Source organism: Mus musculus, chromosome 1 (assembly GCF_000001635.26).
Source record: "Mus musculus strain C57BL/6J chromosome 1, GRCm38.p6 C57BL/6J".
NCBI classification, from domain to species: Eukaryota; Metazoa; Chordata; class Mammalia; order Rodentia; family Muridae; genus Mus; species Mus musculus.
The window spans coordinates 167,578,595-167,606,223 of NC_000067.6; the positions used below are offsets into that span (position 1 = coordinate 167,578,595).

Consider the following 27,629-nt stretch of genomic DNA (forward strand, 5'->3'; position numbering starts at 1 on the left):
CTCTGTCTCTCTCTCAATCTGTGTTGCTGGGAGAATTTTTTAAAACTTTATTTTATAATAACTCTTGCTGTCTGCATGTTACATATTTACAGCAGTAGTTTTTGTTTTATGCATGGGATGTCTCTCTGAATCGCTAACACCAGTTAGAATTATTCAAAAAGGTTTCACTTTGAGTAATTGCTGGAGCGATGGCTTGGTGGTGAAGACCAGGAGCTGCCCTTGCAGAGGACGCAAGTTTGGACGCCAGTACCCGTGTTGGATGGCTTACAACTCCTGTAACTCTGGCTCCAGGGGATCCAACGCCTTCCTTTGGCATCTGCTCTTATGTGTATGTGTTTTTACATATATTCATATACCAATTAAAAATAAAAATTAATTTTTACTTTTTTGTTGTTGTGATTGTTTTCTGGAGTTTGTGTTTTATTTATTCACCTAGATGCCTGTGTGTGTGTGTGTGTGTGTGTGTGTGTGTGTGTGATGTTGCTTTAACCCAAACATTTAACATTTGGGCACCTCTTCATAGTATTTGATTGACACTGTAAATTGATTCATTTCTGAAGCCAGCACAGAGATCTTTTGTGAGAGTGTAGTCCTGTTTTCTTTATTTAGAAAAAAAATTTAGATTTGTTTATTTTATTGTATATCATACATGTATGAGTGTTTTGCCAGTGTATGTGTATGTATCTATACAACATATGTGGTATCAGAGCCCCTGGAACCGGATTTATGAATGGTTGTGAGTCACCGTGTGAGTGTTGTTTTCTGCAAGAGCAACAAGCACTCTCAACTGCTGAGTCATGTCTCCAACCCCACTCCTGTTTCTTAACAGAATTCTTAACTGAATTCTTAATTCTGTCCATTTTCGGAATGGACATCAGTTAAAGTCACAAACTCTCTGCATATATGTTACTTATAATCCTAAGAATGCAAAGATCAGACTCTTTTATGGAATAATAAGCATAAAAATGGATAATAGTCATGAGGAGAAGTAACAAGGAGCGCAGTTAGGAACATAGCTCAGAGATTTAACTTACACTGGAGTTTCTGATGTTTTTTCCTGAGATGGTGGACATTGGTTTTATGCTGCGGCTACAATAACAGACTCAAGTTGCCTGGCAGAGTGGATATAGAAGCTTTCCCAGCAGATAAAATAGCACATTCAGAGGTCCTGGGACAGGGAAGATCATGGCATGGTTTGGGCACTGAAGGGAGGCTTGTGTGGCTATGAAGCAGTGACCAAGGGCATAGATACACACCTTTAGTGTGTATATGTGCATGTGTGCGTGTGTAGGTGTGTGGAGGAGGACCAGTCAGAGGCCAGAACATGGGAGCCTCAAAGATCAAGTTTTGGGAAACACGTTTATTTCTCAGTCCAACAACCAATCACTACGGGATTTAAAGCCTAAAATGATGGAAAGTAGAAACCGAGAAAGAAGTCAAGAGGGCTTTATAGGATGAGAGTAGAGGGCAGAACCAGTGGATTCGTTGGTGATACAGAGAAGGGATAGGTGAGATGGGAGTGAGAAACAAGGATCACAAGGTTGAGCCTCAGACTTTTGACCTGAACCTTGGCAGACAGAAATGCCAATTGGAGCAGAGAACTCTGATAGGCTGGTTTAGATGGCATTCCTGAGTCTAGTTGGGCCATGCTAACTGGCAGTCTCCAAGTATACCCACCCCTCAGTATAGATCCTAACGTCTGGAGAGGACTGAATCAAGGAGACAGAGAGACCTGTGTCAAGAAGGGGTGGCCAGACATGCGTTTTCAAATTTGAAAGTAAAGGATGGCTTGGAGAGACTAGCATTCGATCATTGGATGTCCAGGCCAGGCCGCAGGACTAGGAAGCACATGGACAACAGTAGGAGGGGCTGAATGTTGTCCGAGTGGAGTGGTTGCTGGACTGTGTGATGGTTTTGTTTTTAATTTTTCTTAGAGGCTCCCATTGTGTTTGCCATAATGGCCACAGAGCGTGCCCACCGGCGTTGGCTATCTTCTGCCTTTTGGACAGCATTTCGCTTTAGTCAGACAGCTATTTTTGTTTGTTGGTTGGTTTCTGTGAACCTCACAGGGCCATTCTGGCTTGTTTGGTTGTTTCTCAGCTACTTGCCTGGGAGATGAAACATATGGAGAAGGAGAAATAGGCTGAGACTTGCGATATTAATAGCAAAGCCAGACAATTCAGAAAATTAAAGAACATTTTTTATTTAAACATGTAAAGTACTTATTGCCACTGTAAATATAGTAGTTAATATAAACATAATGGATATATAGAGTAATTCCTGTAAATACAATAGATATGATTTCTAAACTATTGAGAGGTTTGCAGAAGAAAATGGAAATGAGAGGAGCTAGAGAAAGTACCCAAGGAGCTGAAGGGATCTGCAACCCTATAGGAGGAACAACAATATGAACTAACCAGTACCCCGAGAGCTCGTGTCTCTAGCTGTATATGTAGCAGAAGATGGCCTAGTTTGTAACCCCCCCCCCCACCGCCCCAGTCTGAAACCTGGATGCTCAGGTTTCACTGTTAGCAAGAAGAGAGCATCGGAGTGGGGCCTGCCGCCCCATCGTTCTGCCACTCCCACTGCTGCTGCCTGCCGCCTAGCTGTTCCGGAGCCAAACACGTGGTCACCTGAAACTGGACTCCAGGATGATTTGGCGGGAATGGCCCCTTCCCCCTTCTTCATAACCCGGTGCACTAAATAGTAAAATTGAGCTTTGATTAAAACCCGGTTGTCTTAGCTCCGTTCTTTCTCTTGTCCGTCTAGTTCCTTTTCTTTCAGCTCGAGTCTGCCATCTCAGCCGTACCCTGTTCCTCAAGAGCCGCTGGATGGCATGCAACACTAGTTGGCCATCATTGGGAAGAGAGGCCCCTTGGTCTAGCAAACTTTATATGCCCCAGTACAGGGGAATGCCAGGGCCAAGAAGTGGGAATGGGTGGGTACAGGAGCAGGGCGGGGTGGGGGGGAGGGTATAGGGAACTTTCAGAATAGCATTTGAAATATAAATAAAGAAAACATCTAATAAAAAAAAGAAAATGGAAATGAAATCAAAATCAAGTGGCCCTCTGCCAATCACTGTTTAAATTCTATTGTACCTCTTCCCAGTCTAAAAGTGAGTTGGGAAAACTCACTTTTGTGTTAACTTTTTTGTTAGCATCGTCCCATTGTACAAAACGATCAGCTTCTTAGAGTGCTGCTATGCATGCATGCAAGTACTTCTGTGAGATTCATCCTCCTCTAACCATCATATATCCTCTCTCCCCCTCCCCCGGATCCCTTTCATCCTATCTAGCAATGTCCCTTCTATAGCAATGTCCGGTCTATGTCCTTGCCTTTGTCTGTTTGTTTCTACAGTCTACATGTGAGAGAAAATATGTGCTACTTATTTGCAAGTGGGTCTAATTTCACTTAGCATGATCTTCAATTCTATTCACTATATCACAAGCATTTCTTAATGGCTGAATAAAACTTATTGTGAATGTATATATGTATGTGTATGTTATGTGTATATGTATCTGTATATGATTTGTATATGTGTATGTATGCATATATGAATATATGCCTGTATGTATGTGTCTATATATGTATATGTGTAGATATGTATATGTGTATATTTTCTGTATCCATTCATCTGTTCGTGGGTACCTGAGCTATTCCAAAACTCATCTTATTGTGGATAGTGCTACAATAAGCATGAGTGTGTATATGTCAACTTCATAGACTACCTTTGGTTCTTTTGAGTATATTCCCATCAGTGGTATAGCCGGGTCACTTGAAAGTACTATATGTATATTCTTGAGGACTTCCGGTTTCGATAATGGCTACACTCATTTACATTTCTCTCCACCAGCACATTTTTCTTGTTTGCTTGCTTTCTTGATGGACAAATCCACTCTGGCTCCACTTTAAATTCATATGAAATATTAAAAGAACCACATTCAGTTCTTTTCCCTACAGACACAATTAGTCTCATGCTAATGGAATATGATAAGAGTCTAGTTCTTTTTTTTAAAAAAAAAAGGAAATCTACAGAAAGAATGCTTGGAGTTGTCCATTATGCTACATTCCCTCAAATCGACAGCCTGGCAGTCAGGAAGTTCTCCTTATGGAAAACCCTCCTCTTTTTTATACTTTCCTCTGGTCCTGGCATTAGAAACATCTTTGTTATTCAACGAAGTAAAAAACTGACCACATTCAACTTGCTTTTGAGGCAACTAATATTTTAGCAAAGGAGCCAACCCAAGGCTAAGAAGACTGTAAATGCTATTGGTTATTGTGATTGGCCCAGGGCCTTGTATACATCTGAGGACATAGCAGGAAGCAGAACAAAAAGCAAAGGTTAATGAGGACACGTTTGGGACTCCATGAAGAAGCTCTTTCAATAAGAGGATCATTAAAACTGTCTGTAAACAGATGTGCTTCTCCTTAAGAAAATTCTAAGATGGTACAACCGGTCTGTCAAGCCAGACACCAAAGAAGGGAATGCGCATGACTGTCGAGGCCAGTGTCTGGCGCAAACTCACCAGGCATGAGCTTTCTTCCCCAGCTCACTCTAATGGGTTCTCACTGCACTGCCAGGCACCTAAGCCCCGCACTGCGTCCTCGTGCTGGCAGATAGTATTTTAATAGAAGCAAGCATGGTAACATGGACAGTGCTGGTCACATTGACTTTCTATTCTCCTTCCCCGCGTTAGTTTTAATTGTCAAATTGGCATAATCCAGAGTCACATGGGAAGAGGGAACCTAGGCTGAAGAACTTCCTGAATAAGATTGGCCTATGGGCATGTCTGTCATCAGGCCCCGCCCACTGTTTAGGTAGGTGGGCCTAAGCTGTATAAGAAAGCTAGCGGAGAGTCAGCCAGTAAGGCTGACTTCAAGAATAAACTTCAAGGTTTGTGCTTCAGGCTCCTGCCTTGAGTTCCTGCCCTGACTTCCCTCAGTGATGAATCATGACTTGTAACTATAAAACCCTTTCTCCCCAAGTAGATTTTAATAAGAATGTTCTATCATTGCTACAGAAAGGAAACCCGAACACTAACACTCGGAGGACACCTTCAGTCAAGGGGCTGAGCCAAACTGACTCATGAAACAACTTGTTAAAGTCAATGCATGTCAAATTTAAAACGAAGGCAATAGGTTGGGCTTCTAATTGGCGAAAGTACTCTCTGAGTTTACGTAGATTTAGCATGTTCTTAGGGCTACCATCTTAAATATGCTCCAGGGATCAGCAACCGCATTGGGACCTGGGTTGCTCAGGACCGGCCCCCAGCCTGCAGGTCCCGGATGGGAAGGGCCTCCCTGAGAGATAAGGACCGGCCATTCTGCGTTTTCTTCCCTGGAGTGTTTATGCTGAGTCTATCCAATTTGTGCTTCCCTCCACCCCATCCCACGTGCATCCCCGCCTCCTTTTCCCATCTGCAGCCTCCCTATTCTTATCAAAAGCCGCTCTCCTCTAGATGGTGTAATGCCCGTTACCATAGCACCCGGGTACTTCACATTATTAAGACAATCTCTTTATTAGTAAGCCTGCTCCTCCCAGGGAGCCGGGCACTTCAGTCCTTTAGTGGAGATGAACAACCCGTGTCTTGGAGGCTTAAGGATTTGTCAAGGGTCAGGACAAACAACAGGCTCTGCGTGCTTGGGCTGATGTCCTCTTCTAGCTAGCGGGGCATTGCAAAGAGAGTGGCCGCGACTCCCAACTCTGAGTTTCTTCATTCTGCTTCCTTCCCTTTTCCTTACACACTCAAAATAATTGCACACATTATTACGCTTCATGCTGTATGAAAGCTTTCCAAATGCAGCCCTGCTTTCCATCCTCACATATACCTTTGAACTCTGAATTGTGTGCTTATTTTAAAGGCTGGGGAGAAATTTGTGCTCGTTTTAAAAGGCCGAAGAGACTGTAAGTACTGAATTTGAAGGGCTCTGACTGCTTAAGTTCATATAGTTACTCAGGGCTAAAGCTAGGACTCAAAGCCAGACTCAAACCCCAGCCTGGTAGCGCATGTCTGCAATCGCAGATACTCTAGAGGCTGAGTCAGGAGAATTACAAACTCAAGAACCAGATAGTCTTCAGAGTGTGTTCAAGGCCTGCATATGTACTGAGATTCTGTCTTCCCTCCCCTCCCCCGTCCCCAAACAAAATTAACAAGAAGAAAAAGGCTGGGGACATAGTTCAATGGCAAAGTGCTTGCTCAGCAGTCAGAGATGCCCACTCTCTACCTCCCTAGTGCCAAAATAAAGCCAAAACGAAAACCAAATAAAGGAGCAGCAAAGCAACTAGGCATCGCACCGTCTCTACAACCATTTCTCTTACAGACAGTAGCCAAATATGCAGCTTGAAGAGCAGGCAGGCAGACAGGCATATGGACAGACGGCCCCCTAGCTGCTTTTGCAGAATGAGTGCCCAGCAGTTACCTGTTGAGCTGCTGTGTCATGGGTAGCTCCTTGTAGGTCAAATAGGATGCTACTGCCTCCCCAGCTCTGACTTTGGTGGCTTCCACCATAGAGTAAGACAACCAACCAGGCCTTTGTGTCCAGCTATGATAGACAAGTTATTGTTGGGAGTGTGGAGGAGAGAGTGTGTCTCACATCACTTGCCTTCTTAAAGACAGCAAAGGGCACATGAGACATGTACTGTTCTCACAAAGCTGTCGTCCAGCACGGAGCATGACACTCACCATCCACACATTTGCTAATTATTTATTGATGGTCAACCATGTCTCAGCCAGAGAGGACAAAAAAATGATTGGGGACCTGCCCTTCAGGAACTTTACAACTGTGGAGGGGGAGGGAGTCAGCTGCTAAGCTCTCCGTTACATGATGGTTTGATTATTATTGTGAAATATGCTAGAGATGAAGAGTGGATATGGAGAAAATGCAGACACGGAAGTTTCAAACTGGGGACAGGGTCAGAAAATTACCACAGCAGCAACACACACTCTCTAAGGAAGAAATTTTGATCCAAAAGAGGTGGGTGGCATGCCCTGTCCCCCAGAAGTAAAATGAACTCCCTGCCACATAACAGTTATATCAAGTCCTTGACGTGAAGCCTGAGGCACATCAACTAAAAACACAACAATTGAAGGATGTGAAGGGCAAGTTTTAACAGCAGTAGGCTAAATAGCATCATCAGTTTGTGGGTATGCACCATATTCAGAAAATTCAAAGATGATGTAGCCAAGATGGTTGGAGATCAGAAACACAGGTACAGGATACTGGGGGTGGGGTGCAGAAAGTGGGGGGTTTAAGCACAGGATATAGAAATAGGAGATACACAGAGCGCGCCTGTTTGGAAAGGGTCGAGAAGAGGTGACATTTAGGATGCTGTAGAAGGGTTGGCTGATATCCAGCAGATGGCAGTGGATAATAGGAAAGAGAGTGATCAAGAGGAGTGGGGAAAATCGTTGAAGCCAAATGGAGACCAAGGACCATCAAAAGTGAGCTCTCCAAAGGGCCCAGAGAGGTGGAAAGGATGTAGTGTGGCTTTGTCTGTAGCCAAAGAGGACCACTATCCATGTTTGATCTGAGGAGTTGAATCTGAGCTGTGCATTAGAAGGAAGATTGTGTCAGGGGTACTAGTGATGGGTGGGAGAGGGGAAGATGGCAGCCACATCTCCCACCCCCACCTCCATGTCACTTATAGCATCCTCCTGGCCTACTGTTGGCAAACTGCTCAATAAGTGGAAGTTTGAAAGCATCCCTCTTTCCATTCTCCAGTGAGAAATGGGCCATTCATTCTCAGGACTAATCGTTAATGCTTTTCTTAATTAGCAGAAATGAGTGACCCCTCACTAGAGTGTGGAGAGAGTCTGACCCTGTCCCTCAATGCAACCGTCGCCCAAGCGCTATTTGTTACATTAATCGAATTTCTGCCTTTGCTGCTTTTGCTTTGGGTGGTCTGAAGACCATGAAGCCTTTTCCTCCATCTGTCCGGTGAAGTCCTCCTCTGCTGCCCCTCTCTGCCTCTGAACGTGGACTTTCACGGCGTTTCCAGGCTTGTTGTGCCAAAACCCAAGGAACTAGAATAAAAACATCATAGAAGAACAAGAGGCCTCTCAGAGGGGAGAGCGGGGGGACAACATTGGCCTTGCACTTGGCGTCAGAAAGGCTCCAGTCCCTAAATATCTGGTCCCTAAATACTAGCCTGCTGATATGTCTGAAATTCCACCATAGGAGTCAGTGATGTTTGGGTCATTTCAGAAATAGCATAACATCCCAACAGCTGCTCATGGGTGAAGTCACAGGCAGTCAGAAAACCTTCTGCTCTACATGCCGAAGCACCAGGGACTGTCTGTCCCTCCACTCCTCTTCCTGCTGCTTAGTCCTCTGCTTTTCCTAACCGGGGATATCCTGTACTGCTCTTGGTGAACTGTGCCTTTTCACTGACTTCTTTCCAACCAAGACTCTCTAATATCGGTGGTTGCAGACCACAGGGTTTCTACCCCACCTCTATTCTTACCTCACCATCTAGAACCTTCCTTGAACCAGAGCCCAAGCCTCTTCTTGATGCTAGGAACTAGAGTGAGGACCGTTTGGGGATACAGGCGTAGGATGGGGAGTTGGGAAAAGAGCACAGAATCTGAAGTCAAAACAACTGGCTCCTAGTGGTACTTTAGATACCTCCAAAGTATCCTCCAAAGGCTCCTGTGCTAAAGGCTTGGTTGCCAGCTGATAGGCTCTGGGGGAGGGGGCAGGGAAGGGAGGATGGGGAGAGGAAGGGGGAAGAGGAAGGGAGCGGGACAATGGTCAGGTCATGAGTGATTAATCCACTGATAGATTTATAATTTGATGGCATTATTGGAAGGTGGTAGGAACTTTAGGAAGTAGGAATTACCTGGAGCAGGAGTGTCACTGGGAGGCTGCTTCTGGAGGGATATCTTTTTGTCCCTAGCCTCTGTTGCCCTGGAGTGAGCCACTATACTCTACCAGGTTAATCTGTTTCAGCTCAGAAGCAACAGGGCAAAGCAACCCTGGACCGAATCCTCTGAAACCGTGTCCCCAAATAAATACTTCCTTTCCCGTTATTTGTCACAAGGTGACAACCCAAATAACCTAGTCACCGTGAGTAGGAAATCACACTAAAAGGCACCAACTTCAGCTCCGCGGGAGGAGCAGGCCTTTGACCCTGTGGCACAGCATATTCAGCTAAGACTTGGCCTTCACTCTCCAGATTGGGATTCCCTCGTTGCATGCCCATAACAATGGCTGGCGGGGCTTGTTAACGGTGCACACATCCAGAGGATCTGATTCAGAAACTCCAGGCAGGGTCCAGGGATCTGTCTGCAAACATTCCCAGGAGGCTTGATTAGGAGCACACCTCAGGTCCCACCTTCTCTCTTCAGCATCTCCATAAAATACTAGCCATACTGGGTGTAGTCTCTTTTGTAAAACTTGTTTATAACATCGGAGATTGAACTCAAGGACTGGGGCGAGGCAGGCCAGTCCTCTATCCCTGAGTCATATCCCTAGCCCAAGGCGAATTTAGGGCACTAAAGGCTGAGCTTTCTCAAACTCTGACATTGCTAAACATTCTGATTTTGTGTACTCCAATCAACCATTCATTTCTGCTTGCTTTTGCTGATGAATGCTGATCGATAATAAATCCCTACTTCAACTCCTGGCAAAACCAAACACCTTCTACCCCTTCAGTGTTAACTAGCCTGATAGAAAAGAGATCGTGACAGAGGGGCTCATAGGGTGTGTAAATGCATCCAGCAGCAAACTTGTAAAGGTCAGAGGACCACCTCAGGTACTGGTTGGTCATTGCTACCTTGTTTGAAACGGGGTCTCTCTTTTGTTGATGAGATCCTGGGGGAGTCTCTGGTCTCTGCTTTTTGTCTTGCCATAAAAGCCACTAAGACTGTTGACTTGTGGTACCAGTGTCTGGCTTTAGGTGGATTGTAGGGAGTCAAACCAAGTCCTCACAGCAAGCAAATCCTTTATCCACAGAACCATCTTGGATATTGTTTTTAATAGTGGTTTATACCCAGCTAGAAATGGGCTATAATAGCTTGGTATACACTATCAAGTGGTAGACCACAAGCAACTTCATGGCTACTGTTTATAGAACTGCAAACCTTATGGTTGTAAATATCACAGAGCAGAGCAAGATGGGCTTTGCCCACTTCCTAGTTTATAAAAGCTACAGTTTGCTCGGTAGATCTTTAGAGGCCTACCACACAGAGCTCATCTCCACGAGTTCCTAAAACCAAATGCAATGGTCATTTGCCTCTGTGTAAATATAACTCTCTACAAGTGGTAGTGCCTTTGGGATGTGCTGAGGTTAATGGTGGCACTTCTGACGTCCCTGTCTGCCACACCCTGTTCAGCTGCCAGCAAGGGTAATCTGCCTCCCGCAGTCACTGGATGGTGGTATATTTAGAGCCTCTTCCCTAAGAGTAAGTGGGATCTGAAAATAGACTGCTTTGCTTGTGTGTGATTGGGTTGCAACCTCCAACCTACACCTGAATATGTGGATACTCGGGGCCAGTAGCCAGCACAGAGCAAAGCAGTCCCATGGAATGTGCGTGCCAATGGCTTCAGCCTAAGAGCAATGCTGACCGTTGCGATTTCTTCCTCCCTTTCAGGGACTTGAAGGGACTTTCCGAACTTGCATGTGACATCCACCTCTTTGGCTGAGTTGTCTTGCATCTGGACCCAGTCTGGATTGGAGTGTTCCGTATTTGCACTGACGGCTCTGCTTTGGAGGGGACCAGATGTTTTTCCCCAGTCTCAGCTCCATTCTTCTCTCAGTATGATCACCCTTGTTCTGCATCCTCAGAGCTCCCATGTGCATCGCAGCTGCGGCTGCCTTGTTCATAACAGGAGGGCTCTGTGATCATTGCGTGGCCCGGAATCAAGAGAAATGGGAGTCTTTGCAACTGTTCCTTCTACTTTAAAGAATTTACAACAACCTTGATTCATTAAGAGTATGTTTCCCTAACACCCATGGCTTAGCGTCTACAGCAGCAGCAGACTGAAGTCTGCTCTGTTAGTAACTGCCATCCCAGGCTGCAAAGAGGCCTCAGTCAGTAAAGTACTTGCCACGTAAACATGACGGCCTGAGCTCATGTCCCCAGCACACACAGGACTAGTCGAGCACTGTGGTGTATGCCTGTCATGCTGAGGAGACAGAGGCAGGAGTATCCTAGGGTTCCCAGACCAGCCAGTGTACCCAGTGAGGGAGTTCCATATTCAAGGAGAGATTGTCTCAAAAATTAGAATGGAGAGATATAGGGGAGGGTGCTCAGTATTAACTTTTGGTCCCTACATGAACACACACACACACACACACACACATGTATATATCTTTATATCACAGAGAGACACATAATAGTGAAAAGATTATGATGATGATAAAAATAAACATGGTGGAGAACAATTGAATGACATCAATTGCTGCTGTACAAAAGCATCTGCACAGACAGGTACACACAGACACACAGACACACAGACACACAGACAGACACACACACACACACCTAATAATAATTATCAGCATCATCTTACCACCATACCTTCTAAAGGCACTTAGCAAGCACTTACCAATCTATAAAGCAAAACGGTAGACTCTTCAGTAGTGTAAGAAATAGTGTCCATGTGTTCAAGAAGACCACAGTTTAACAACTAGATAGGATTCAAGTGTAAAGTTAGAGCTACAGGACACTTCCTTAATCATTTCTTTAGGAGAGCAGCAGAAGCATTAAGTACTTGAAGGGAAGGTTTAAGAGAGGAACTGGACTTTGGTGAGTAAGACTTTGGCAGTAGAAACAGTAGGGCGAGATCATGCCCGGCTGGAGTCACAGTGCTGATGAACCGTAAGTCACAACCTGCTAAGTCTACACACTGAGTCGGTACAGCCTCTCACAGCTCCAGAGGAGCAGGAGCTTCTTGGTTCTTTCAGCCCCACCAGGCATTCTAGTCGATAGGCAAAAGAGTGGTTTCGTGGGAATTTCCCGGGATGCTTGTTGCTATTTCTGCAGATGGGTTCTTCTGAGTGGCTCCCAAACTTGGCTGATAGTAGAGACCCTCAGAGCTTTAACATCTCCAAAACCCAGGCTCTCACCCCATACTAACCATATCACCTCTGGTGGTGGACATGTGCGGTTGTGTTTAACTTTCCTGTGTGAGTCCAATGCCAGACAAGTGTCAATAACTTCCTCAAATGGGAACAACTCTGTCAACCCATTTCACTGGTGACTGGGCCAACTGGCTACAATACAAACTAATAACTGATATCTAAGCCACTGAAGACACTGACCCTGTAATTTGCACCCTGGGCATATGTTTTTTGTTTGTTTGTTTGTTTGTTTTTTGTTTTTTTTTAACTGATAGCTGAGACAGTTCAAACTTTAAACTAATCAGCTTCATGCTTAGGTACCTAGTATCTGTCCTCAGATTATCTCCATTACTGAGACTGTTGTACTGTCCATACAAGCCAATAATTCTGAAACAGTAAAATCTAGAGTCTTAAAATCCCATGGAGTGCTGGTGAGATGGCTCAGTTGGGAAAGTGCTTACAAGGAAAGCGAGAGGACCTGAGTTCGGATCCCCAAACTCTTGGTAAAATGCTGCATGTGGTAGAGTATTGGTTTGTCCTCGTAACACTGGAGGGATGGAGGTTAGGTAGATTGCTAGAGCTCGCTGCCCAGACAGCATAGCCAAATTGGTGAGCTTCATCTACAATGAGAGACTCTATCTGTAAAAGTAAAAGTATAAAGAAGTAGAGGAAAGGTACAAGATGTCAATGACTGAGCTCCACACGAGCACGCACATGCTTATTCTCTGTAACAGGTATGTGCATATGCACATGTCCATAAACAAAATTAAACTGGAATTTGGGCACAGCCACACTCACCTCCTCATGCACTCAACTCCTCCTGGAGTTGATATCGGGAGATCTTGCTGCACTCAACATATGGTTACATTTATCATATAGTTACTGGATTCCTGCTATATGTAAGATTCTGTTGTGGGGGCTTAGCGAGCTACAGAAATAACTCAGACTTAGTTGCCAGTCATCTAGAGTTTGCCATTCATTAAGACTTTCCAGAGAGACATTTATGATAATTCAAGGAGATGCGTGTTAATATAACGATGGTGCCAGTCACAGCTATGGCAGTCTGGCGGGGGTGGTAAGAGGACCACCTAAAGGACTCATGTGATTGGCCATCAGGGACAGGAAGTGTTTGGACAGAGAGCAGAGGTGGGGGATTGCTCTGAACTGAGGAAGGCATGCATGAAGGCCATTAAGGGGTAGTACTGGACAACGGTGCTTATCCATCTGACCAGCAGTGAGGAGAGACAGAGGCTCATCCATCTGACCAGCAGTGAGGAGAGACAGAGGCAGGAAAGGAGATTCTGCACAGCACCCAACATTGGTGTGGTCCATCCAGCGCAGAACCATGGGTGAGATGGCAAGACGATGGGGCTCTCGAAAGCCAGGCTATTCAATATGGAGGAACGAACATTGTGGCCCCAGAGTCTCTGGATGTCCCCTGCTCTCTCCCTCCTGCCACTCTTTCTGCTCAGTACGTTCCTCCCACCTTCCTGCTCTCATGTCCTATTGAATCCTACGGATCTGTCAGACACGACTGTGGTTTCCATTGCGTCAGAATCGTATTATGACCTTTCTGTTTAAATTAGAGTCTTCTGCTATTAGAGTCAGCCAACCCATCCAATTTATTTTCCTTCCTAGCACTTATCATGGTTTATAATGACGTATGTGCTTGTGACTGCTTGTTTAATATGTATCTCCTCCATCAGCCTGCATAAGCTCCAGGATGTCAGGGACGACATCCATCTTTTCTGTCCATACATCTTGGCTGATAGTCAGAGGCCAGCGAGTGTTGAATGAAAAGGAGCTAAAACAGTACTCGAGGGCTTCCCCTTTGGAGCACACATGTGTAATAGAAACAGACTGTGATGGTTCACATTGATTGTCAACTTGGAAGAATCTAGAATAATCTAAAAGGGAAACCTCCGGGAATTTTTGTAGGAGATAATCCCCACTAGATTAATTAAGAATAGAGGCCCCACCTTAACAGTGGGTGGCACCGTTCTATGGACTGGGTTTCAAACTGATTAAAAAAAAGTGGCAAGTAAACAGAACCCTAACCTTTACCAGCTCCTGCTTCCTGGCTGTGGATGCAAGGACTAGCAATGCATGCTCCTGCTGCCTTAGCTTTCCCACCAGCCTGGACCACACCTTTGAAATGTAGGCTAAAATAAACTACTTCTCCATCAAATTACTTCGTCAGGGTATTTAAACACAGCGTCAGGAAAACTTACAAAGACATCTATTATCAGTGAGAGGAGGACAGGGGTCTGGAAGAGTGGTGTTGGCGAGGAGTCAGAGTTGGGGATATGACTTAAAAAAAAGAGACTTACTTAGTTTTATTTTATGTTTATGAGTGTTTTGCCTGCATGTGTGTCTGTGTACCATGTGTGTGCAGTGGCTAAGGAGGCCAGGAAGGTTCATCAGAGCCTCTGGATTACAACCTCTGGGATTATAGGTGGTTGTTAGCTATCAAATGGGTGCTAGGAACCCAACCTGGGTCCGCTGCAAAAGCAACAAGTGCTCTTAGCCCTTGAGCCATCTCTTCAGCTCCAGGAATCTGATGTCATAGCCACTTCCGTCACTGCGAGTTATAAGACCACATTCAAAATGTGTGTATGTCTGTATACAGTGTGTATGTGTGTGTGCATGTAATGTATAATATATACACACATAGGTGTGTAAATGTACAGACAATATATTACACACATATAATATATATATGTATATATATATATATACACACACAATTAAATGTATATCTTTGAGTAATTGTCTTTTTCTAATTTTACTACTTTAATGCCAATTTGTTCACTTATAAAATTGAGATAATGAAACCTGGAGTATTTAATCCTAGCATTTTGGGAAAACAAATTGGAATTTAGTATACTATTATATAGTTAAAGTTCTAGAAAATATAAAAGCACCGATCTATCACATAGCTAAAAGACAGGCACATCTATACATAGTGTCTATTGGTAGTCACCAAGTGAATAATCTTAGTGTTTCATTTGTGTTTGTTGTGAAATATTCTTTTATGTCACCACTGGTCAGAAGAAAAACAAAACTAACCAGAACTGTATCCTTTGATTATCAGGCTGAGTTCACATTTAATATTATAGTGCAAATGCGTGTCTTCGTTTAATCAAACGCTCTACTCAGAGCTCATTAATTCAAGTTCAATGTGTCACTGAAGAGGACATATAATCTTGACATAAAGTAAGCCCAGAATTTTTATGAATGAATTAGCTAGTTACTTCTCTAGACAAGCAGTGTTTGGTCATTCACTTGACATCCTGATGAGAATTCACGGAGAGTTGGAGATGCCATAGTGACTGACATGCGTGTAGCTGTCTGGGAAGGACGTATGTTAGACATACTAGAGAGTCAGGATACTGTTGTTATACCACTAATGGTTTTGGGCAAGGCACACCAGTGCTGAGCCAAAAAAGGCAGACTGAAGAGAAAAGAATTTCCACATTTCTTTTAACTTTGCATAAAGTTTAGGTTGCAATATGATGGTAAGCCTCATAGAAGGCATCACAGGGGAAGTGCTCTTAAGTGTTATTGGTACATTGGGGAATATTGAAAGCACAGAAACCTTTTTTGTTGTTGTTTATGAGAGCTCTATCTTCATATAAACCTTCATGCCAGAAGAGGGCATCAGATCTCATTACAGACGGTTGTGAGCCACCAGGTGGTTGCTGGGAATTGAACTCAAGACCTCTGGAAGAGCAGCCAGTGCTCTTCTTAACTTCCGAGCCTTCTCTCCAGCCACATGACAGCCATTTTTAAAAAATTCATCTTATTTATGGAATATCTTCTTGCATTTATGTTGGAAGAGCTCACAAAATCCACCATCACTGTCTTTGCAGAGTAAACAGTTACACAGTGAACACAAGGTACATGCAAAGGAAAGCCAGTAACCATTTATGCAGAGCAAAGTAACCGTATGCAAAGCAGAGCTAGTCCTGGGGATGTGGCGAGCCCACACCTGTGAAGTCTCACTGGAACACATCAGACATTTGACAGACCCAGGCTGGAGGCAGATTTTCCTGTAGAGGTGTGGAACTGGGCTGGAATTTGAATGATAGGTAGGAATTTTGGCAGATAGGAAAAACTAAATGAGAAGGAATAATATTCAGACTGAAGGGACCAACAAGAAAGAGGTACGGGTGAGAAAACAAACAAGAAAGCATTGATTCTTTGAATTTGCTTGACAGAATAAAAATGATCGCATGCCCAGTTCTCATCATACAGGATCCACAAAATAAAAACAATGTCAGGTGCTTTCAGTGTGATGGATGACAGGGGTAATTTTTCCCCAAAGAGCTTAACTTGCCCCAGATCAGAGAGCTGCAAAATTGCATGTATGGACCCTGTGCTTTGTGACAATGACAACAGTCCCTTGGCATTTTCCTCTACCTATAGTTCAAAGGTTCTGTTGAGGTCCAGTAGTGAAGCATCCACGCTGGGTTAAGAAATGTGCTTACCCTGGGAGTAAAGAGACAGGTCAGTGGTTAAAAAATCCTGCTGCTCTTCCAGAGAACCTGGATTGAATTCCCAGCACCCACATGGTGGTTCACAATCACCTGTAACTCCAGTTCCATGGGATCCCATGTCCTCTTTTGACCTCCACAGGCACCAAACACATGTGTGGTGCACAGACACAACATTCAAGAAAACCACCCAGACACATAGAATAATTAAAACATTAAAAAAAAAGTATTTTGCTTATTCTGTAAGAAAAGGAAGTGGGCAACGTGCATAAGAATGGAAGTAACCACCATCTTGACATTCACCCTGAGCCAGGCTCTCGAGTGGGCGTTTTAAAGGATGGGTTTTGAGAGCCTGAGTGCTTAGAAGAACCCTTGCAAGCCTGGAATCATCAAACAGCCAATTGAAAGAATGCACTTCCTTTCCGAAGGCCATATCAGAGAACTCGTGGTTTGTTCTTGATTGACCGGCTTGCTTCAGACACCACAGTGGAGAAGACAGACAACTGGGAACAGGTGTAGGTTAGCTTGCATGTCCATCTCTCATTAAAGAGGATAGCGGATGGAGCTTATTTAAAGAAAGTGAACTAAAGTATCTCACTGGAGTTTTCTTGCCATCTTCCTTGTCACCATCAAATTAGCTTGTGCATATGGAACATTTATTTATGCCTCTGACACAGTCTAAGTGGTGGTCATGTGTGGGCTCACTCACAGCCCAGGGAGATCCAGTAATTTAAAGGTATCGCCAGGCTATAGCGACAGAGTCAGGATTTGCAGCAAGTCTGGCCTGTGACTTGTCACCAAAGGAAGGACTTCCTTGTGGTATAAGATGCTATCTTTTATGATATTTATTTCAACATTTTGATTGATGGGTTGGATAAGACATGGAAGGCCATCTGTCGTATTTTCAGAAGTCATGAAATGGGGATATGTGGAAGAGATGCACTGGGTAAAAGAAACATGTTCCAAAATATCTGGAAATGAGGAAGGAATCCCCTACATCTTTTTTCAGAAGAATATAAGTGGATGAGGTAAGGAGGCCCCAAACCAACCATCCCAGAATGGAATGAGGGATGCAGGCAAAGATGACCATAGCATGAAGCAGAGGCTTCATCAGGTGAGCTCCCTGTGGATTAACATGTGGAGTTGCCCAGATGCTGGCCCATGTAGCAAAGTGGGCCTCTGGCGAGCTGCACTATGCCGTAACACCAGCACCACCCTTGATTAACGCTCTGAGAGCCAGTGTCCTGTCACAGGAGCATCAGAGTCTGTATAGCTCATCACTGTCACAATGTGACCCTCTTCCCTGACCCCTGTGGGTCTGGTCCCCTCGTGGCTTCTTCCTCTGTCATCTTGACTTTGTTATTTTTTTTAAAAGAGTTGTTTATTTTATGTTTATGAGTACAGTGTCATTGTCTTCAGACACACCAGAAGAGGGCATCAGATCCCATTACAGATGGTTGTGAGCCACCCTGTGGTTGCTGGGAATTGAACTCAGGACCTCTGGAAGATCAGTTAATGCTCCTAACCTCTGAGCCACCTCTCCAGTCCCTTGACTTTGTTCTTACCTCTGCACTTTTTCCTTCATTTTCAGTTTGGTTTCTCCCAGAGTTGACTTTGTCCTGTAGTACCCTGATTTGATTTACCTCTCTGGCCATCCATGCCCTACACTGTGTCAGGGGAAAACAACATCCTTTGTGAAACTCCTCAGTTCGTGTCCCGTGACATTGGCCCTTGTTACCTTCCTTACCACAACTTGAAGAACAGTTTGGCCCATACTGGAGAAGTCATACGAGTGTAGCTAACCCCTTTCTCTACCTTGAGGGTGTTTATAGAAATGGCATTATTAGAAACAAGGTGTGTGTGTGTGTGTGCGCACATGTGCGTGTGTGTTTGGCGTATGTATGTACACAAGGGTGCATACCCATACACACAAATGCAGAAGGCAGCAAAAGGATGCCAGGTGTCTTCCCGCTCTGTCCCAGTCTCCCTGTGAACCCAGAGCTCACCATTTCTTCTTCAGCTAGGCTGATGGCTAGCCAGTCCATCCATCAATCCTCCTGACTCCCCTCCCCTCCCCACTGCTGGGGTTGTAGGTACACGTGGCCACATTTGACTGTGTTCCATGGGGTGGGTGTGGGGTTCTGAACTCAGATCGAGAAACATGCCCATCAAACATTCTTAGTCGCTGAGCCATTTCCCCAGCCCCCTCTCTATGTCTTGAAATCTTAATGATACATGGATGGTCTGGAAAAACCAGGAGCATCTAGGGAAGGCATGACTAGTTGACATGATAGATCGTTCAGATGATCCAGTGACAAACTCCATAGGCGGCTGTTCTGTGGCTGAGATCCTGCACAAAGACGCGTCATCGAGAGGAAATCGGTTGTTGAATTGCTCTCTAGAGATGGGATGGGATGGGGTGGGATGGGAGTGAGTTCCCAACATTAAGGTGTTCAGGTATAGCCTGAGCGGTGCTTTCTCAGAGAATCTGAACAACAGACCCAAAAAATCAAAGGGTCTTACACTTTCCACTGTGAGTTGGTTGGCTCTAACCAAGGGAATCTCGGTGTCAGTGAGGATGCTGGGACCATCTTTGAGCAGATGGCACAATGATGCTGCTCAAGGTGAAGTTATTCCCCCAGTGAAACATCAGAGTGGGTACCACTCTGTGGAGGCAACATCCCCTTCCTACCTGTAGGTAAGGCTCCCTGTGAACCTGCTGTGTGAGCTTCAATTGTTAGAGTCCAGACCACTGTTGCTGGCCACCCAAGCAGGAGGGGCCCAATCCAAATCTAAAGGCTGCTCTATTTTAGTTTTTCCGTCTTTGGGCATCTAGTCTCATGCTTTTCTAATTTCGTGCCTTATGAAAGGGCTCTGTTCTCTCTTGGCCCCCAACCCCCGCCCCCTTTCACAGATCAAATAACAAGTGCACTGGACAGAGAGGAGCCAGAGTGAGAAAATGCATTTTAATAAAACCCCATTGATTTTTTTTTGTGGGTGCGAGTCAAGGAAAAGGCACCTAAAGAGTCTTTATCGCCTGCCATCTCCCCCTCCTTTTCTCCTGACCCACTAGGGCAGTCACACATCGATTGGTTCCCAGCTAATAGATTGTGCCACCCGGTAGGAACCTCTGGGGACTAGCGGGGAGCTGGAAGAGTCGCTCACAGCAGCCCAACCCAGAGTTAATCAAACTAGCAACAGGATCTCAGGCGCAGTGGTGGCGGCGGCGGCGGCGGCGGCAGCAGTAGCAACAGCAGCAGCGACGGCGGCGGCAAGAGGCAAGGAGAGGTAGCAGCGGCGGCAGCATTATGCGTGATTACTGACAGGCACCAGCTGCTGCGGCCGCCACAGCCTCTCAACACTATGTGGACTCTCGGATCTAGAGGCAGATTCCTGACTAATCCCAGAGGGCTGGCCCAGCCTGCGCTCTCCCGGCTGCTAGCAAGCGATGGCCACTCTTGTTAGCCCAAGTTGACGGAAGCCCGGCTGTGCCTGGGAGCCGAGAGAGAGAGAGAGAGAGAGAGAGAGAGAGAGAGAGAGAGAGAGAGAGGCTGTACTCTTCAGAAGCGCAGCAGAGGAATGAACTGAGCAGCCAACATGTATGGAAATTATTCCCACTTCATGAAGTTTCCCACCGGCTTTGGTGGTAAGGACCTCACTTGGGCTTCACCGTCTTGAGTGTGAACCTGTCCGGGAGAGGCCGGGGAGGAAACGGGATAAACGTAGCTTGGAATCGGAAGGCCAGCGTGCATGTTCATATGCATGTGTAGTGGGTACACGGCGCGTTTCGTGGGTGCTTGTCCATGCAGAAGACAGAATGGTCCCAAGGTGAAGGCATGTTTGCATATCAGAAGAAGGTCCTGGGATATTTATGAGAGTCTGAACCAGCGTGTTGGAAAGGGTTTGAAACAAAGCTTTGCTACAACCCCACATGTCTGTGTGGGTGTGAAAAGTGAGAGTGAGGGAAATTGCTAAGATGTACCTATTATTTAATTTAATTTGTAATGAGGGGGGAAAAGTGATGTAAAAGGTTTTGCTTGGGCAAAAAGTCCCGGAAATACTTTACAACAAGGGCAAGGTTGTTTTTACTTAAAAGCTCGTTTCTTTACAGTTGGATTTTCAGAAGGGAAACATAGCCCTTTAATTTGCCACACTGTTTCCTCCCTGCTTTCTTCCCTTTTGATTTGCTAATAACCTCTTCTCTCCTCCCCTGCTGCTGCCCCCAATTCCACAGCAAGGGTTGCTGTCTTCATTTCCGCCCTGGGGGTCGAGATCTAGGGCTGGGGGTAGGGAAGGCCAGGTTCTGAGAACCTACAAACTGTGGCTCCACATAGCCCAGCCAGGCAGGGGAGTCCCTCACTTCCCGCGGAAGCTTCAGGAGGCTGAGTTCACTCACTGGCTGCCTTCATGCCAGGGCATCTGTCCTTAAGGACCCCTCCCATCAGGGACAGGAGTAGCCCAGACACCCATCCACGTGTAAATGCAACCAGCAGCCAAACCAACTGACTTCTCATGTGTCTAGAGGTGGCATGGAGTTCGTGTTCTTGGGAACCAAAGTCAGAGACCATGCTCTATGGATTCTGGCAGACAGGATAGAGCAGATAGATTTGCAAGATCTTAAGAACTGAAGTCCCTGCTCTCTTGGCCTCCTCTGTGAACAGGCAGCCAATTTATCCCAAAGGCCTGGGAGGAAAGTTTGCCTTCTTGACTGGGCTGAGTCCTCTGTGAGGTACTGTGACACACTGCTGTCCCTTGTTTGGAGGCTTTGGGTGAGGGGGGTATCCCATTCCTTCAGGGGGCATCCAGTAACTCTTTGAGCCAAACAGGGGCCGGCCACCTGGAGACTGACTGTGAATGACACACTACCCTTTGCACGGGGGTAATCTCATTAAGTACACACAGTAATGCTGTACTGTGCACGGTGGAAGAAGCATTAGAAGATTGCTGATTGGTCCCAGGGGCAAGGGGACATGGGAGTTAGCACAAGGTAAAGCTCAAGTTATTTGGACTATTTTGATGGCGGAGAGTGGTGGCCAATAACATGGCCTGGCATGTGGCCTCAGCGATGCTGTCCTGGCCCATCTCAGGCCTCTTCAGGGCTGAGAACAGCTTTTCTCCTTATTTGTGAGCTTGGATGTTTGCAGGTCATGTTTATCTTCCACTAGATTCTGGAGACCCTCAAGGTCTGTGAAATGATAGCTTCAAAACAAAAGGGAGAGGGACTAGTCTAGAATTCCCGAGGGAGGGTTGAGGATGCTGTCTCATTTGTGTAGACACCAAGCTGAAGCCTAAAGGAAGGCAGAGATTAATCAAGGTGGTAAAGGGTAGAGTTGCCAAGTGTTGCCAGAAGTGCCCCATATTATCATTTAAAGCAGAATTGCTTTCACTTGATGTAGCGCACACACACACACACACACACACACACACACACACAGAGAGAGAGAGAGAGAGAGAGAGAGAGAGAGAGAGAGACACACACACACACACAGAGCAAGAGACCGACACACACAGAGGCATTGAGAGACAGAGAGAATGAGACCGCTGTCTTTGGTCCTTAGTTTTTTATCATTTATCTTTGAGATCTCAGACAAGCTACCGAACCTCTCTAGGCCAACACATCTTCAAGTCTCTAAAATGGACGTTGTTATTTCATTCTTAGAGTTTTGTTTTGAGAATTAAATGAGGTAGCCAGTCCATGCAGAAAAGGTATTATCTGTACACTTGGTACAAAATACAAATTAATATTTCCATTCCTCTCACTTTGCTCGGAAGCCAACATGCAAATTAACTTAAATACCAGATATTGCTGTAGAATAATGAATTGGGGATCTGGAAAAATGTACAACTAAAGCTGCAAAAACCCACACGTTTTGCTGGCTTCAGTTGTCATAATTGTGGAGGCTCCAGTCTTCAGTGTCATTGGGTTTTCAGATCTGGCATAGCACAGGAATGGGACATTTAAGTGCTTGCTTCTAATGGTGCTTTTCGTTGTCATGCCTAGGAAAGGAATGGCTTGTTTTGCTTGGTTCTGTTCATGTTTTCCATTTTGTTTGCATGGGCCAGTTAAGAGGAGGCCTACTCTCAAAGCCAAAGGCTTGCCCCTTCTGTGAAGAACTCACAGTGCAGGAGGTGGAACCCGCTGAAGGCTTGGAAACCTGGGGATACCACCTGCAGCCATAATGCCTCTGCCTTCATAACTACATTGGTGGGTAACTCCTGCCCTTTCACACATTAGCAAATGGGCCTGCAGAAGGTTCTAGTGTCCTGTAAGAATGTCTAGGGCAGCAATGACACTGTTGGGAAGTAACATTCATGTCTGGGCCATGTTTATGATGTATGTGCCTACAAAGAGGCTGAGGGCCAGTGTCCACAGGGACCTGCAAAGTCACTGAACTTGGACTTCGCTCCGTCTGCTAGAACTGTTTTCTCCTTCTTGCCTAAGTCTTGGGTTGCCAACTGTACAGAAAATAAAATAAAACAAACAAACAAAAAAACTTGTTTCCCCAGGATGCTTCCCCTTGCAAGATTTGAGATAAAACTTTGTGATTCCCCATCCAATTGTGCACTAATCCCAGGGGAAAGAAGCTAAGGGTCATAGATGACAAGCACCTACAACCCAAGGACCAGCCATCAGTGCTCTGCTGGGGCCAACCCGACAGCAAGTAGGCTGGCTGACACTGCTTGCTTCTCTAACTTCCTTTAGAGTAGGGTAGCCAAGGGCTTTGGGAGGTAAAGCCAGAAAATGGCACATCTAGCCCTTAAAGCTAGATCGTCCGGCTGCAGGTCTGTGCTGTGCAGAGCTGCCTCTCGTAGCTTTTAAAGTGGACACATTTAATTTGCAAGGATAGTGGCAACAGTTCTCCTCACTCCAGCCTGGACAATCTGGCTGATCACTGACTGCAGAATAGCTTAGAAGTAACAGGGATCTGATGGCTTCTTGGGGCCCTCCTGATTTGTCAAGAGTTCTGTCCACCTGACCTGGCTCTTGGTGTAGAAACTGCCCCCTTTCCATCTGAGAACAGCTACAGAGGAGAGGGGAGCTGGCAGAGTTGGCAGTGTTTGTGTATGCATGCATACACTCACGTGCGTATTTTCCAGAACACATTTCCCCCCCTCTGCAGATGTGTGGGTGGTTAATTGAAAGCTACCATGGGTGTAAGTGGTTAGGGTTTGTGTAGGATGGAATGACTGTTTATGAGATGTAGGGAGGAGCACATTTAGGATAACTATTTTCTGAAGCATTTACAATATTACAAAGAGATAGACAGATCAATAGCAACCAAAAGGAGAAATCTTTCACTTTCCCCGTGGTGTCATATTGGAGCCTGAGGAGACCTGGGCTTTAGCCCTGAGTGTCTGATGTTGGGGCTACTGAGGGAAGCTGCTGTTCTCTTTTCTGGTACGAAAGTGGATGATACAGATTCAGAAAATGGAAGACATCTAGTCTTTAGAATGCCTGGGATTGGATGGCTTTCGTGAGATGAACCCAACCTTAGCTCAGACATCCTCACAGAAGAGAAAAGGCAGTACCATTTACCAGGCACCTACCGTGTGCCAAGCACTCTCTGGGGCCACTACATGCATGTGCTAATTTGTACTCCCCAGGGTCCTTGGAGATAAGACACTATCATCATCTCCCACACTCTGCAGACAGGAAAGCAGAACCCTTAAGGGCGTGGGCAAACTGCCCAAGGGCATCTGGCCAGTAAGGAGCAGAGTCCAGGTGAGATGCAAGACCAGGTCGTTTAGGCCAGAGCTGCTAAACTTGATCTTACACTGTGGCCACACCCAGGGAGGTGGGTGAAGTAGGAGGTAGAAGGAGTTCCAGATCCTCCAAGAATGGGGAGTTATTTGTATAAACAACTTATTTTTTTTTTCCTGTATTATTTACAACTTGATTATGGTTTGGAGCACTTTCTTTCTTTCTTTCTTTCTTTCTTTCTTTCTTTCTTTCTTTCTTTCTTTCTTTCTTTCTTTCTTTCTTAAACCATTGTAGCAAAAGAATAAAATATCTTAGAAGAGAGACAGGGAACTGAACAGAGGTTTAGTTTTCCTCCCTTATGTGGATCACATTTTATCTTATCTTATCTTATCTTATCTTATCTTACCTTATTTTATTTTAACTTGTGCTGGATTTTTCTGTTTGGGGGCAGGGGTTGGCCAGACAGCAAGCAGTATCCATTTTTACAGGCCATACTGCATCTGTGAGAGGTTCTTACATCAACCCTTGTATCGAGAAGCAGCTATAGATATGGCCATGCTCCAGCAAGGCAGCCGGGCCCTAGAGGAATCTCTCTAGAGAAGTTTTATTTCCATTTCGGATTGCCTTTCCAGAGAGTCGTGATTTTCAACACCCCGGTTGTAAAACACTGTTCTTCTGTTTCCTCTGTCACAGAGCAGAGTTCAGTCAGGCAAAGCATCCCATAGGTCCCTGATCATCCAGGAGACTCTTTTTTTTTTTTTTTTTTTTTCCATTTTTTTATTAGGTATTTAACTCATTTACATTTCCAATGCTATACCAAAAGTCCCCCATATCCACCCACCCCCACTCCCCTGCCCACCCACTCCCCCTTTTTGGCCCTGGAATTCCCCTGTACTGGGGCATATAAAGTTTGCAAGTATCCAGGAGACTCTTAAGAAAGCACGCGAGGCTTGGCCGGGATGTGGGGATGTATGTTATCTTCACATTCATTTTCACAGTTCCTTTGGAGCAACCTGAGTGGGGAGAAAGAGGAGCAGGGGCAGGCAGAGCTAAGCCACAGCATCCTCCCCGCCCCTGCTAAACACTTTGAGTGGATAAGCACTGACCTACAGTTGTAATGGTTCAATTTTCTTTTTTTTTTTTTTTTTTTTTTTTTTTTTTTAGTATGGAAAACTATGACTATGCAATAGAAGGTTGTTCCTCCTTTCCATACAGCATTGGGAGGCTGGCATTAAATCTGGCTGGAATTCTGCGTGTACATTGTTTCCTTACAATAGGAATGTCTGCCCTTAAAGGATCAGACTGTCCACTGGGACATGCTGAAGTAAGCATGACCTGGATTTGGCTCCTGCTTCCAGACAACTACAGGTTAGCACACCATTCCAGGGCAGGGGCTCACGAGGCTGCCATGATTAGGGACTTCCCACCCCTGGTCTTCCAAAGCCCTTGTCAGCAGGGCAGGGACCTTGCTAAGTCCTGACCCCTGTTTTTTCACCTTTGAATTAAAGCCCCTGGAGCCCCTGTCTCCATTGTCAGCTGCTCTGCCTGGAAGAGGGCAGGGGTGGGGCACAGTAAGGATTTCTGGGTTAAAGGTTACATCAAGCTCCTGTTAGGATTTCAGAACTAATATCTGAACTCTAAAAATGGAGAAACTTGTGATCTTTAAATCAAAGGAGCATTTATAAGAAGGTAGTGGACCGGCAGGGAAAGTGCTCGATAAATATTTTAGGCTGTTTGCTTGAATTTCATTTCTGGGACTCATTACCTTTGTCTTTCTTTGCCATTTTACTAGTCAGCAGTGGGAAGGGGAAGGAGCCTCGTGGAGGACTCGGGGTTTGGAGCACCCGTGTTTTCACAGGCCCAACAATGAGGGAGGCAAAGCAGAGGTCAGAGTGCCTGGAAGTAGTATCATGCACTGATGGCAGAGTGCCTGTCCATCCATCCATCCATCCACTCATTTATCATAATGTCTAAAGACCTGCCACGTGGAGGACACGGGAGCAGAGGACCCTTCCCCTTCTTGGCCTGCTGGAGTATACACACAGTCCCCAAAGTCTTGAAAACATTTGAGGCTCCATTATTTCTGGAAGCATCCCTCGGGCTGAGTTTAAGTGTCTTGACCTGAAAAATACAGGTATTTAGAACCCAACAACAGATGAAGCCAGGGTCAATATTGTATAGGAACACAGCTTACAGTAATGTAAGGTGACTACGGTCTTTGAAAAAGTCTATCCTTATTCAGAGCCTGGGAGACCTTGAACAAGAAGCCCAGAGAGATGGAAGCCATGGGTTATAGAGCTGTGGTGGGGAGGATTAATGTTCAGAGACATCAGCAGTGAAAAGTTATTTCTTGGCACCCTTAGCGCCTGCCTCAAACTCCTGTCGGCACGTGGCTAGAAGGGCTCATGGTACCCATGCTGGCAGATTATGGGCCTTGCTTGTGGGGTAGACAGTTTTTTTTGGTCAGGGAGATCTCCTGGAACATCTCATTTGTTAGGGGGCAAAGTAATGCCCTTCTGGACCAGCCTGGCCTAAATTGGCTCTCGGATGGAAAGTAATGTGCTGGCAAAACTCTTGAAAGACTAGGGAACAGACCCCAGTTTTAAGCTATTCACAGTCCTGACTGCAGTAATTCACAGCAAGCCCTGTTCAAAGAGCTACATTGTCGTCAGCAACCTTGGTTTGCTGATCTGCCTAATGGGGCTAAAGTCTTACCTTACAAACCACTCAGTACCAGACTGTAGTGGGAACAAAGCAGACAGTGGCCTCAAAGGGAATGGTTCTATCTAAAAGGTTTGTCTTGGAGCCTGGCACATATATAGCACTCAAAAAAAAAAAAGGTTTTGCAAAAGCCAGCAGTTGCTATGGAAATAGCAGCATAGATTCATGAAGAATGTCATGACTATTACAATACGCTTGGTTTGAGAAATCAGAAGACCTGGAGGTTTGCGCTGTGTGACCTTGAGCAGAGCTGTCTCTGAGCTCATTCCCTCTTTTATAAATCGAGGCGGTCCTTGAAGTCTTAGAAGTCTGGTTCCTAATCAAAAGCTATATATATATATATCTATATATATATATATCTCCTTATTGATTTATGACATAATCAATTGAGAAAGGTGATTAATGTCATAGGACACTGGGGAGATGGCACTTTCTGAATGAGTGTGAGGATGTAATTAAGAATTCCCAGAAAGCCGGTCAGTGGTGGCGCACGCCTTTAATCCCAGCACTTGGGAGGCAGAGGAAGGCGGATTTCTGAGTTCGAGGCCAGCCTGGTCTACAGAGTGAGTTCCAGGACAGCCACAGGGCTACACAGAGAAACCCTGTCTCAAAAAAAAAATTTTTTTTTTCCCAGAAGACACTTAAA

At 45.4% G+C, this 27,629-nt stretch overlaps 1 protein-coding gene across 2 annotated transcripts in view; it reads left to right on the forward strand.

The window, feature by feature from the left end:
* The first annotated feature begins 19,767 nt into the window (after positions 1–19,767).
* Positions 19,768–27,629, forward strand: part of Rxrg (retinoid X receptor gamma) — a 41,262-nt gene continuing 33,400 nt past the window's right edge. Inside the window, exon 1 of one of the 2 annotated variants that reach the window (NM_009107.3) lies at positions 19,768–20,206. In NM_009107.3, the coding sequence (NP_033133.1) occupies positions 20,158–20,206 (49 nt within the window). In that variant the 5' untranslated portion in view covers positions 19,768–20,157. Of the gene's footprint in view, positions 20,207–22,626; positions 22,766–27,629 lie in introns of those variants that run through there. The other variant, XM_030252326.1, reaches the window with a different exon arrangement.